Source organism: Crinia signifera, chromosome 3 (assembly GCF_055691185.1).
Source record: "Crinia signifera chromosome 3, ASM5569118v1, whole genome shotgun sequence".
Lineage (NCBI taxonomy): Eukaryota > Metazoa > Chordata > Amphibia > Anura > Myobatrachidae > Crinia > Crinia signifera.
Window position 1 is genome coordinate 84903513 of NC_139219.1, and position 14095 is coordinate 84917607.

The window sequence follows — 14095 nt, forward strand, 5'->3', positions numbered from 1 at the left end:
CAAGTGCAATATCATGATGTAAATGCCTGCTTAAGTTTTAATTGATACTATTTGATATTATCTATTTTAGCACTAGTTAAAATGATGGCTTCTGTACTAGTAATACTGTACTTTCACTTTGAGCTGTGACAGTTTGTATCCCACAAACTCTCCACCCTATCCCTAGGGCCTGATTCTGATTCACTCGCAAAAGCAAATTCACTCTCTAATGGACAAAACCATGTGCACTGCAGGTGGGGCAGATGTAACATGTGCAGAGACAGTTAGATTAGAGTTATATTGTTTCTGTGCAGGGAAAATACTGGCTGCTTTATTTTTACACTGCAATATAGATACCAGTTTGCAGTAAAAACCCCACCCAAACCTAACTCTCTCTTAACATGTTACATCTGCCCCACCTGCAGTGCACATGGTTTTGTCCATTAGAGAAAGAATTTGCTTTTGCGAGTGAAACAGAATCAGGCCCCTAGTCTCTACCTGCTCCTACCTACTTGTCTTCACAGCTCCCTCTCTCCATATTCAGCAAATTTTAAACAGATTGGTGTCACTGCAAAAATGTATTTCACTTTCTGTTATAACATCTTTTAGCACACAGAAGAGTGTATTCTAGTGGTCAGTGGCAGTACTTCACCTCATAGAAGTGAGGAGTAGTTAGCCTTTTATATACATAGGCACCACAGGTACTGCCCCAGTCTTCCTTCTGAAGTTGTGCACTGAAAACTGCTGTCAACTGATGGAAATAAAGGAGACTATTGTCCCAATTCAGACCTGCTCGCTAGGCAGCGCATATTCGCTGCCTAGCTAGCAGGTAAACGCTGCCCCGCCTCCCCCTGAACGCACCCCCCCCACCGAGCGAATCCCACACTAGCATGCGAGCGAATGTGTACACTTACACATCCTCTCACATGAGGCCGCGCCACATGGAGGAACAATCATTCGGTGGTCACACACCATTGAATGATTTCTCTACCCTTCAGTCTGAAAAGTAAGTCTATACTAACTTTTCAGATTCCGCTGAAATGGGGGCGGACATGTGACATCAGCCGCCCGCTCCAAGCAGGCATGGACACGCAGGTGTCCACCCAGCGTATTCATGGGCATGCCTACCGTTTTTTTTTTGTGGGCACACCCATAAAACACTTGGCGGACCCCAGTGACCACGCCTTGCCCACCCCGTCTGCATGACATTGAGCAAATGCCCCGGTGAGTGTAAAACTTGCCAAAGGCGCGTGCTTCGGAAGATTGCACATGCGTATATTTGAACATACGCAAACCCCCATCATTGGAAACGGCGCCAAATTCGTACCTGAATGAACAGGTCTGAATCGACCTTATGTAATAGTCTGTGATATGCAGTCAAATGTGTAATTATAGAAAGTGTTTTTAAGTGTAATTAATATCTGTATTTTCAAATTGATTTAAAGGCAAATACAGGTTGGGTTTGGATTTTAACGTTTTACCGCTTTAAAAATATAGACTACATTACCGCATCAGAATCGTGCATGTGTTTATTGTATTAGGCAGCGGTGGGGTTCCTTGGGAGTTCTTGCAGGGGTGCCATTTGTTGGGGGCCATGGACCAATTACAATCAATTTGAGGTCAATGTGATAGGCAATATAGGGATATACACACATTTTACTTAAATTATACTTTTTCCCCCAAAATTTCTCAATAAGAAACTTTTGGCCTAGGGTCGCTGTAAAAAAAAGGGTGCCGTGATTCAAAAAAGTTTGTGAACCACTGGAATAAGTCCTTTTTTGTTTAATAGTGATAAAAGGATACATGCATTCTTGCTCTCCTGGAAGGTGTGGCAGATCCCAGGTTATTGGGAATTCCCCTCTTCAGTGCGTGTATCATCAATCACCCGCCCACTTCCTATTAAAGTGGGTAAGATGTGCAGCACTGTGTATATGCAGCCATTGTCTGTGCATGTGTCAATGGGGGCCAGAGAGGAGGGTTCCTGAATATCCCTAACTGGAAAAATACATAAGCATAGACCGTAGGCTACAGTGGGCTGAAGATGGTGAAGCTACTGGGGCCAGACTAGAATGATTGCCGTTTGGAGCAGTAAATCTCGCAATTTGGCTGTCTCTAGAGAAACCATGGCAGCTGATGTTGTGAAAAAAAAAGGAGAGACCAGAGCATAGACTACAGTATATGCTCTCAGTCTGTTCTATGTATTGCAAATCGATATCTGCTGAAGTCACACATAAACTGGGCATACACTTTTCAAATATCTAGCAAATCATGGAATTAGAAACTGATAATGGATGAGAGCAAATAACCATTATCCAGTTGCTCTTAAAACTGCCAAAAACTGTTCATATAAATTGGTTAAATATTAAAATGACAGGTTTTGTCCATTTGCTCTCAGATTTTCATTCCAACCAGCCAGATCTGCCAGATCATTTCACAGTGTGTGCCCAAGTTTAGATTAATTCTGGGGAAGCTTCAAATTTGTGGCTATTCCCCAAAAATTACAGAATAAATAAATAAACGATACTGTTGCTGGCATTTCATTGGACCTTAATGCTTGTGAACTCTGTAATACTGTACTATATATATGCAGAGCCTCCTTACCGAGTGATTGGAAGAGTTCAGTCATTTTTGGATGGTCCCAGCAAGTACTCTGTGTTTCATGACTATCAAAAAAAAATAACAAAATAGAAATTAGGCATAGTGAATAAATGGCATATATGACTGAATGTACATCGTTCTTAACATTCTTATGGACAATTTGCTCTGTGTTATCAGACTAAATAAATAATAAAAAAGATAGAATTTTGCACCTGTTGCAGTTTTAGGGGGTAGTCAATTAGTGCCGTTTTATTGGCTAGCCCAAAAAAGTCAGTAATAATAAAAAAAAAACTAAGACTGCTAACGTAAATTAATTTGATGCTGATTTGTAATTGCCAAGGTACTCTATAACACCTGTCAATTGAATGTGATTCACTCCATTAAATGTGGTAAAGAAAAAGAAAGAAAAGAAAATATGGCAACAATTCATCCCATCAGTGTTCAATTGCAGATATTTTTGCACTTTTTTTAATACAATGGCTCTACACTTTTTTTTGGGGGGGGGGGGGGGGGGGCTGGCAAATCAGCATGGATTAGGCTACTAGAAGGGAAGGTTAGTGGGTCAGGGGGAGGGTTAAGTATACTTACCTGACCATTGATAGGATTCCCTCCTTCACACTGACAGTGTCAGCAATCTGACCGCCAGCCATCTGTATGTATCCCCTTAAGGCAGGCATGTCCAAACTATGGCCCTCCAGCTGTTGTGAAACTACAAGTCCCATCATGCCTTGCCAAAGTTTTGCTCTTAGGGAATGCTAAAACTATGACAAGGCATGCTGGGATGTGTCGTTTCACAACAGCTGGAGGGCCACAGTTTGGACATGCCTGCCTTAAGGTGATGTGCTGCTGGTTTTGTTCTATTTTGTGCAGTCTGTCTACTTATGAACCTTGCACCCCCACATTGTTGTATTGAAAAAGTGCTGCCTGTCATACATACTGTACAGTACATACTGTACCTATTTGAAACTGCACCAAAACAAAACAGTCATATACTGTATCACATACACAATTATGGATTACAATGTCTTTTATTTTACAGCTTTAATTTTCTTTGGGTTTAGACTTTTCTTTAAAGCTCTACCCCATAGCTCTCCAGCCATTATTTCCCCTAGGAGCGCTGTCGTGTCACCCTGCAGCGGCTGCCTTCTCTCGATAATGGCAGTGGTACTGTGGCTTTGGGCATTTAGATACAACTGGGCTGCCTGGGTAATGCTGGGATTAAGCTGCTTTTATGTGATTCTGCAACATGCATGGTGTCCTAAGGCACGATTGTGCTATTCTGGGAACTCAGATATGACAGGTCCTCTTTAAGTATTACTGAACACTAAGCTACTTGTTCTCTGTATTTTCTTCTATGAAGAAACATTCCTTCTATATACTGTATAGTTGCATTTCAATGCAAGCTGGAACTATTTTAAATACTTCAATAACAAAAACCAGTAGACCGCGAAGCTCAGGGCACACATGGATAAACAAAAAGTAGGTTTTGAAAGTAAGTCTGAAAGTAAAAGACCAAGTTTGCAATGGTAATGAAAGAAAATGATGTTGACATTAATTACTTTCACGTCTGATCTACTGCAAGTAAATTATTAAACTTGTGCCTATGTGAAGACACAGTCTTTGTCTCTTTTAATCTAATTTACATGAATCCTCCACATTACTGTCATTTTCACAAAAATCACAGTTACGGTGTTACCCATTTATTATGCAAAACTCCTCACATTTCTATCCAGCCTTAACTGGTATGGCTAAGCCAATTACAGACCCACAGATACAAACACTGAAAAGTCTTCTCACGGAATGGCCAGCACAGTCTCTGAATTGAAATGCCATCAAGCTGGTTTGGGATGAACAGGATAGAACAGTCCTGTTTTATTGGGACTGTCCCGCAGCAGCATCTATTCACAGGAGATGGAGGAATTGGGGGAATGACCAGCAAAAATGGGTGTGGCTCACAGGAGCACCATTCCTGCAAGGCCACACCCCCTTCATTTGTTTAAAATGTAATAGATAAGTTAGGGAGGACAGAGTAGGGCAAGCCACAGGCTGTTTTCCTTTCAACACATACTGGCCATCCTGCCGGAGTAAGGCAAGTATGCTGTTATTTTTATTTGTATTGTAATGTTTGAGAAATTAGTGTTCTACATGGATTTCGTGAGGGATGGGGCTAATTTGAAAGTTGCTGTGTCAGGGCATAGAAGGCGGTTTTGTCACAATTTAGTAGGCCTAATTGTCAGGTGGTGTCTCAGCCAAAATCTGAATAAGCTAAGGGACTATTTATTGTCTTGCCAGTTCTCAATGGCCGCAAATTGGAGAAGTTATATAAACTGAAATGTTTTTTAATGGTATTACAGATTCCCGGGACTGACAGAATTTCAACAAAATATTGATATCTAAAATAGTTTTGACAAATTCTTACAAACATAAAGTATAAGTGAAGTTCTTTGCACATATTTGGCCAAATGTGGGCCCATCCACAACATCCATGTGAACTTCATTAGATGGGTACCTAACATCACTAATAGTAACACTTAAGTGTCGATCCAACTAGGTGTGACTTGCCATTATAAATACACTGTTTTTAAACATAATAAGAGGTGCAATCATGTGGTGGATGGTCTACATTTTTGACCAAATTTGTCCTAAGAACTTCACTTAAGCATTTTAATTTGTCAAATTGAAATGCGCAATGCTTTTAATAGCAAAACACTCCATGTGACACCAGCTATCAAATTTGGAAGAGTATGTGTGATGGTCTGGGGCTCTATTGCTGGATCCCAAGTAGGCAACTTGCACAAACTGACTGCACCGTGAACTTCAGTAAAAGGGGTGTTGCAGCCCCATGCAATATCCTCTAGTCTATGTCTAGTTAGTTAGTTCTACAGTAGATTAATTAATTCATTTATTATTTATTAACAGTTTCTTATATAGCGCATACATATTCCGCAGCGCTTTACAGAGTATAGAGGAACATTCACATCAGTCCCTGCCCCAGTGGAGCTTACAATCTATATTCCCTACCACATGTACACACACACAAACATTCTAGGGTTAATTTGTTGGGAGCCAATTAGCCTACCAGTATATTTTTGGATTGTGGGAGGAAACCAGAGTACCCGGAGGAAACCCACGCAAGTACGGGGAGAATATACAAACTCTGCACAGTTAGAGCCATGGTGGGAATCGAACCCATGACCTCAGTGCTGTGAGGCAGTAATGCTAACCATTACACCATCCGTACTGCCCCAATTAATTACACAAATCAAACCTAGAGGCTATGTCAAAACAATCTATGAGGAAAGATGCAGTGCACCGGTACACCTGAGGACTAAGGGCCCACTGCTGCCTCTGTCACCCTCTGTTTCCCTGACACCCTCTGCCTCTCCGTCACCCACTGCTGTGTTGCATAATGTGAACTTGGGTTGGGTTAAAAGAGGGGGGTGCGAATTATATTTTTGCATCTGGGCTCACTCTCAAATTCCGCCACTGCGTGTATGTGTGTGTGAGAGTGAGTGAGTGAGAGAGAGTTTTGAGTGAGTCCCAGGCCCCACCATTTCTGATAGCAGCCCTGCTTCTAGGTATGGTGAGTTTAATATGTCTTTTCTCCTGGCCACAATCTCTGACATATCTGTACTTTTACATATGCCAGCCCCCTCATTTCTCTCCTGCTTGTTCTTACTACAATGTAATGTCTGTCCTCCAGGCTTCTGATATAATCCCTTTCGTCTTATTATCATTGTCAGCCAGCTGTTTGCCATCCTCTTTTCCCCGAGACCCGTATCCTCCAATATGCCTTGAGTCTGTACTATGTATTGCATACCATAAAATGAATAGTAAAAACATAACATCCCAATTTTTACGTGTGGCTCCAAGCACAGCATAGTCGTCTCCTATAAATGACAGAGACATTTAGATTGTTTAGGAACATAGATTTGTAAATACAGCACTGCCTTTATTTTACATTTTTTCTGTCTCAAAACCAGGGGTGTGACATGACTTTGTAAGTGGTAGGACCAATAAGAAATTGGGCTTCTTCAGTAATTGTTCCTCCTGCTCACAGCACAGTGAATATAGGGGGTTATTCAAACCTGATTGCACAGCTGCTAAGTTGCAGAGCCATCGAATAGGGATACGCCGCCCAGACAGGGTGAAATCCTGTCCTGTGCTTAGCACGGATTGCGAAAGTTAGCTCGATCAGCGATTCACTGCAAATCCATACACAAGCCGCTCACCATCAAATGATTTTTCCAGTGTGTGCAGTCTGTGCCTAGCCCAGGACTTAATCAGCAGCTCAATAGAAGCAGTCGGATCGGGGGCCACAGCTGACGTCACACACCTTACCCTCAAACTCCTAGGAACAAATGCGTTTCTCTGACACTCCCATAAAAAGGCTAATTACCACCCACAAACAGCGTCTTCGTGACAATCAACTTGCGTACGGCCAGCAATCAAAAAAAAGTAGCAGTATTTTATTGCAGGATGGCCTCGCTCATGCGTACTACAAGCCGTATGCAGTCTGCGATAATCATCTAGCCTGCTAATTCACAGCTGTGCGATCATTTCTAAATAACCCCCATAGACTTAAAAAGGCAAAGAGAATTGCTATCCCGGTTCTGTAGCATAAAACCAGAGGGGACTAACAAAAATGTTAAGCTATGTGGAGCAGCATATGGGACTCTAGCTAGTAAGCTACATATACAGGTTGAGTATCCCGTATCCGAATATCCGTTATCCAAATTATTCCGAAAACCATACATTCCAGAAAGTGAAAAAAAAAATAGTTTTTGCTAAAAACTCACTGGTGACATTTATAACAGCACTACTGAGGACATGATATGTAATTGGCACTATATATGTACAAGAAAATGATTGCTTGGCATTCAAATTCAATATCTGAGATAGTACACAAATTTTGTTTCATGTTTTGAAACCTTGTTTTTTGAACAAATAAATAAAATATAAAAAAATATATACCGTATATTTGTGTGCATTTCATGTGTTTGATGTAATTATACAGCATAAATGCAAAATACTTCAAAATATATCATTGAAATATTAAAATATTCCGAAATACGGAATAATCCGTTATCCAAAATTCTCCTGGTCCCGAGCATTTTGGATACGGAATACTCAACCTGTATATATATATATATATATATATATATATATATATATATATATATATATATATATATATATATATATATATATATATATATATATATATATATATATGTATGTATGGCCATTTAACCAATAGATGGTACAGTACATGGAGTTCTGAATGCATAAAATATGTAATTTGGAATATGTCCCAATTGAGCCAAATAAACCAGGCAAAGTAAAAATCTACTACGCCTTTGAAGTTCTGAAACTACTTGGAAATTGTATATCTCCGTAATGCTACTGATACGTGCTGGTTTCTCTTTGATCTTTCTGAATGTATTTGTCTCTTAATATTACTGAAGTATAAACATCTAACACTTTGAAATTACTCTAAAAGGCGCACTCATATTGAGAAAATGCTGCCGTCTTAATGCCACGAGAAATTCCATTCATGATTTTCCCTTCCAACTTCAAACTTAGAAGCCCCTTGAGGTATTACTGCAAAAATGTCCATTAATTACTAGAAATGGCTCCATTCTAAAGTCTAGTCACTGAAATGACTCTTATAAAATGTTCTGCTGTACTTCATATTCAGTTTTATGTAAAGTAGAAGAAAATTAGAAAAAGAAGCTCTGAATAAAACAGAGCAAGTTTAATGCATACCTTAATAGGTCATTTAGTATTCAGTGCCATTTTCAGACCCAAACATAGGTTCTGGTTCTGGCTGACTTTATAAGCTGCGAGGAGTCACAGAGAGCCCAGCCGCCTCCCCGACGAAAATCTGCCCCCCCCCCCCCCGCCACCATCGCTGTTTACAACCTCTTGCATGTGCCCGCTGCTGGAGAAATCATTCTATGATCGCCGACCATCGAATGATTTGTCCTGGGCTCGCAAATACAAGTCAGTGGAAACTGACTTTTATTTCCGTGTGCTTAGACGAAGACAGGGCGGACATCATATGACGTCAGCCACTCGCCCCGGCACGCCTCGTCGCGCCTGCATTCCCATGGATGACACCCGACTCCGCCGCCACAGGCCCCCAGCCCACACCACTCCATGAGAACAGCTCGGCGACTATGCAGGAAGCCGTTCACAAAGGGACCCTGCACATGTGCATACTAAAGACATCGGTCCCCGTTGCGATTTCACTGTGGACCAAGTGAATTAGAATGACCCTCATACTTGGAATGCGGGCCAAAAAAATTGCATTCTTTTCTAGTTATTTTGATCTACATGCAATGGGGAGGAGGTGGATTGGGGAAGTGCTACTGCAAATCTGGTATAGCAAATCATGGCGCACACCCATTGGCTATGCAGCCTAGATAGCGCAGGGAGGGGAGGACAAATGCTAATCCAGCAGAATGAACAACATGGGTTCCTCAGCAAAAGCAACATCCAGGATATAACGGGCTGGCACATTCACACTATACTTGAAGTTTTCCAAGCATGTGCTAGGGCATGCATAACACATCCTGCCCTCATTTAGGATGTTGGGGTCTCAGAGAAAGACTTCTGTTTTAAAAGAATATGTTAATGTGTATGTGTGTCTGTGGAGGGTAAACTACAAATCCCAGGACCTTGGACACCAAGACCTACACTGCTACATAGTAAAGTACCTAGAAATATCCACACTATGACGCTTTTTTTTTTACTTTAAATAAATACTTCTACATTCCCTTTTTATCTTTAATAATCTGTTAAATTCTTAAAGAACTGTACCTTAGGTAACATTGCATAGAGCTTTGAATCCCAGAAATATGTCAGCATCTTGAAATGTATTGAAGGACAGTGACTGAATAACAAAGAGCTTTTCTTGCTCATGAATGTTGCACAGGTACAGATGGAGCAGTTCCCGTCGGAGCTGCTCCCGTATTTGTGATGGAAGGGCTGGGGAAATGAGACAGGCGCAGTGAGACTATAACTGGATTCCAAGAGAATGGAAGCTACAAGTGAAACAAATAAAATCAGATAATGGAGAAGTGCTGCACACAGTGCTCCCCCCCCCCTACCATGCAGCACTGTGTGTGTGGTGGCATACTCCACAAGACCCGAGTTACAGACCTGGTTTTAGTTGTGACTATTCTATTGAGTGCAGTACACATACATTGCCCATATGTTGCATTACGCTGCTGTTGTCACATTAGGGATTACGAAGACCTGATCTCATGGCCGTGAATGCGCAGTGGCCAGTGATCAGGTAGAGGCTGCCACATGATAGTGAAATCCTGCCTTGTGAATGAATGTGTACGCTGTGGGAATGGATGTGTACAGCTAGCAAATACTAAGCAGCCGTGCAAAAATGTCTAAATCCATTCGTAAGACGCTCACGATCCAATGATTTTTGCACTGGTCACCACTCATCGTAGGAGTAACAAGAGACGTCCTCAGCAGCTGAGATGAAATCAGTGTGATCGAGGCTGGAGCTGACGTCACACACCCTCCCTTTGACATGCCTGTGTTTTCCTTACCACTCTCACTAAACCTCCGGTTACCACCCACAGATGCCTACTTCCTGTCAACCACCTTGTGAACAGCTAGCAAAGAAAAAAAGTAGCTGGCTTTCATCGCAGCACGGCATCTGGCAAGCATGATGTGTACCATACACATGCGCAGTGTATACTTAATCGGCCGCTATGCAATATCGCAACCATGAAATCTGGTCTGAATTATCCCCATTGAATCAGGATTTGTTAGGATCTTATTTATGAAAAACTATCCTGCCTTAGCCAGTTTTCTGTGTTTGTTCCATAAATCCAGGGGAACAACAGACTACTAGCACGGACGGTGTAATGGTTAGCATTACTGCCTCACAGGACTGAGGTCATGGGTTCCATTCCCACCACCGCCCTAACTGTGCAGAGTTTGTATATTCTCCCAGTACTTGCGTGGGTTTCCTCCGGGTACTCCGGTTTCCTTCCACAATCCAAGAATATACTGGTAGGACAATTGACTCTCAACAAGCTTAACCTTAGAATGTCTGTGTGTGCATGTACATTTGATAGGAAATATAGATTGTGAGCTCCACTGGGGCAGGGACTGATGTGAATGTTCAAATATTCTCTGTAAAGCGCTGCGGAATGTGTGCGCTACAGTATATCAATAACGTAATAATTAAATAATAAATAGATACTAGTACATAGCACTCTATGTGGAAAGAGCTGCTATAAGGGAAAATCAGATGCTTGTTCTAGAGGTTAGTACAGAAGTGTAGTTAATTACCTATCAATGTGTCTTTGAAGTGTGTAAGAAAACTGGAAACTGTAAAAAACATACAAACTCCACACCCATAAGGCCTTAGTTGGAATCAGCAAACAAAATGTGAACACATGTTGCATGTATTTAATCAACCACTTAACAATAGTTTCAATATTCATTCATTTATTTTATTACAGATGGAGCCGGGCTCATCCTTGGCCGGCGCTCGCCAGATCCCTTTCACTGGCGAGCCCCAGCGATAGAGACTGGGACGCGCGTGCATCTCACGCACACGCGCGTCCCAGTATCACGGTGGCTGGGAAGCATCTCTCGGTCCATCTCCACTTCAGGGAGACGCTGCCCAGTTCAGGGGGGGGGGGGGTCGGGCGGCAAGGGGGACCGGTGGGGGAAGCAGCAGGGACCCCCGCCAAGCTCCGTTGCCACGGGCGTGCGAGCGTCTCATGCGTGCGCGCCGCTGGCGGTAGCCGGTCGCTGGCTGGGGAATGCGGTAGAATCGCCATCCCCTGCAAGGATGAGCCGGGCAACATCTGTATATTATATATCCTGGAGAGGAAGTGTGTATAAATAAATGACATCACGTTGCTAGCAGCAAGGTGCTCAGAAAAGACACGGCAGAAAACAACAACATAAAAAGCTGAAAAAATGTAAAGATTTACTTTAAGATGCATTTAAAAAAAAAAAAAAGAGTGACTTATTGCCAAGAATACCTCTGTTACGCAACTGATATTGATGGAGATAGATGAGTAGGACAGATTCTCTCATCTATACAGAAACTGTTTTCATTACATTACCGTACTGGCAGAATTTCAAACATGTTGCACTATAGCAAAAGTTATCCTCTGTCAAAGCCTCAACCGAAATCAATATGATCCTTTATTAAAGTTGCCAATTAACATAATTTATGGAAAGGTTAGAAAAGGGAGAAATTACATAACGGCTAGCCATATCTGGGTAGCATTTTCTAAATTCAATGAGCGACCATCACTTCACACAGCTCTGGAGTGACAGAGACAGATTCAGTAGAAAATGATCTGGCTACTTAAAGTTCAAATATTAAGTTAAGACAATCATTGATGACTGTGATTGAAAGTGTTGTAGCATATAAATTAGGACATTTTAGACAGACGCACATAACCTGCAGCCAGCTCCAGATTAAAAAAAAAATGTAAAAAAATCAATAGATAGAAGCAATAAGTCACAGTCTGATGAGCTCAGAAGAAAAATACAATAGCATAACACAGATATTTTAATACCTTCGCAAAAATCTGAAATATTTTACTCTTTAAATTACCTTTAAGGAGGAATTTTAGAAATGACTTAAGGATCTTTTTGATTCAACTTGGTTATTTGACAATAATCAGGTTAACGGGGAAGTAAATAGTCGGACATCAAAATAGTCCGAAATATATACCGTATATGTGCAAACAGTAGCAGATTCAGGTGGTGGTGGTGTGCACCTCCCCTTATTTTTTTAAGTGATTATTAGAATTACTATTTCTAGTATGATGACCATACTAGTCAAGATAGCACGCCAGTCTGTCTGCACTCCCCATGCCTCCCACTGCAGCGGCTGCCGCTTGTATAAGAGAGCCGGCGGCATAGTACGGGAAAGAGAATCGATAGTGGGACCGGACCTTGTGCGGCCAGATATCGGGATTGGAAAAAAGTGTGTAAAACGCTGTCAATCAACTCAGTGTTCCTGTGTTTCTGTTATGAGTCTGGAGTGCTGCATTAATTTGCACGCACGCACACATGCACGCACGCACACACACAGATATCCTGTACACACACATATACACATACAGTGCTGGATAACTAGGATAGTTAACATTTATGCACAACAATCACAATCCTTCATACAGTTCACTCACTTATTTGTGGAAAGCCAAGAACATAGCAAAAAATCTTTTTTATTCATTTTTTAATCATTATTGCTGGCATTTACAGAGGCAGAATAGGTTTGCCAACCGGAATGATCTGATCAGATTGGAAGGCCTCTGTAGTCAACATACTGTAATCAGTTTTCCTAGGAAAGTATTCAGTTTGACATGTTGATTAATCTGTATGACCATTGACCGCATTGGCATTTCTGTGTTACACGATTATATTTTTATTGTTCTGTATGCAGTCTATACATCATATGACCCATCCCATTCACATTTTAACATGTATTGACTGTTGATATATATTTTGCAACAGAGAGGATTACAGTACAAAAAAAGTAATTCAAAGGGGTAAATTTACTAAGATGGGAGTTCTCTTGAAGATGGGGTGTTACCCATAGCAACCAATCATATTCTGGGCCAGAACAAGCTTCAAATAGTGATAAAATGAGAAGTGGTAAACAGCCACCAATCAGCTAATAACTGCAATGTTACCTGCTGGGTTTGAAAAATGAAAGGTAGGAGCTGATTGGCTGGTTGTTTATCACTCTCTACTTTATAATTTTTTGCAGCTTGATAAATCTGACCCTCTATTTATTATCAGGTATGGATCATTGGATAAACAGCAACTAGGTTAATACCCCTAGGTCAAAATGCATGAAGGTCGACATGACTGAATGTCAACATGGGTTTAGGTTGACAGGGTCATTAGGTCAAGACAAGCATTAGGTCGGCATGGGGAAGGTCAGCAGTCAAAAGGTCGACATGGGGCTTTTCACTTTTTTTTACCCGAATGTCTACAGTAAACATGGACACGAAAAAAGTGCACCGTGTTCCCTCGCATGACTCGTTGCGCTCGCCATTTTTATTCTCAACCACGCCCTAGTAGATGGTAGGGCATGAAATATCGCTTGTCGACACATGTAGGCTAAAATAAAAGAGAAAAACCCCATGTCACCCTAATGCTTGTGTTGACCTAATGACCCTGTTTGCCTAACCCCATGTCGACCTTCAGTGATGTCGTCCTTCATGATGACTGAATGCTTGTCGAACTAGTGAAGATGCTAAATAAATAAGTAGAATTAAAATTTCCCCCAAAGACTTGTAAGTGTTCTCCTATTTTTTTTTCGATGATTCGTCAACTTATATACGTACTTACATTTAATAAATCATTAAAAATGAAGTACCACCACTTACTGAACAGTACAAAATATCAATTGATGTTATGGAAACATGAATGGAACAACCGTAGCACAGGAAGCATAATAAACTGTAAAAAATATACTGTAAAGCTCTCAAACACAATAATCACG

At 41.3% G+C, this 14095-nt stretch overlaps 1 protein-coding gene across 10 annotated transcripts in view; it reads right to left on the reverse strand.

The window, feature by feature from the left end:
* UTRN (utrophin) overlaps positions 1-14095 on the reverse strand; it is a 587017-nt gene that overhangs the window by 92727 nt on the left and 480195 nt on the right. For all 10 annotated transcript variants that reach the window (XM_083176136.1, XM_083176132.1, XM_083176141.1 and 7 more), the window contains one exon: positions 2581-2642. In XM_083176136.1, the coding sequence (XP_083032262.1) occupies positions 2581-2642 (62 nt within the window). The remainder of the gene's footprint in view (positions 1-2580; positions 2643-14095) is intronic.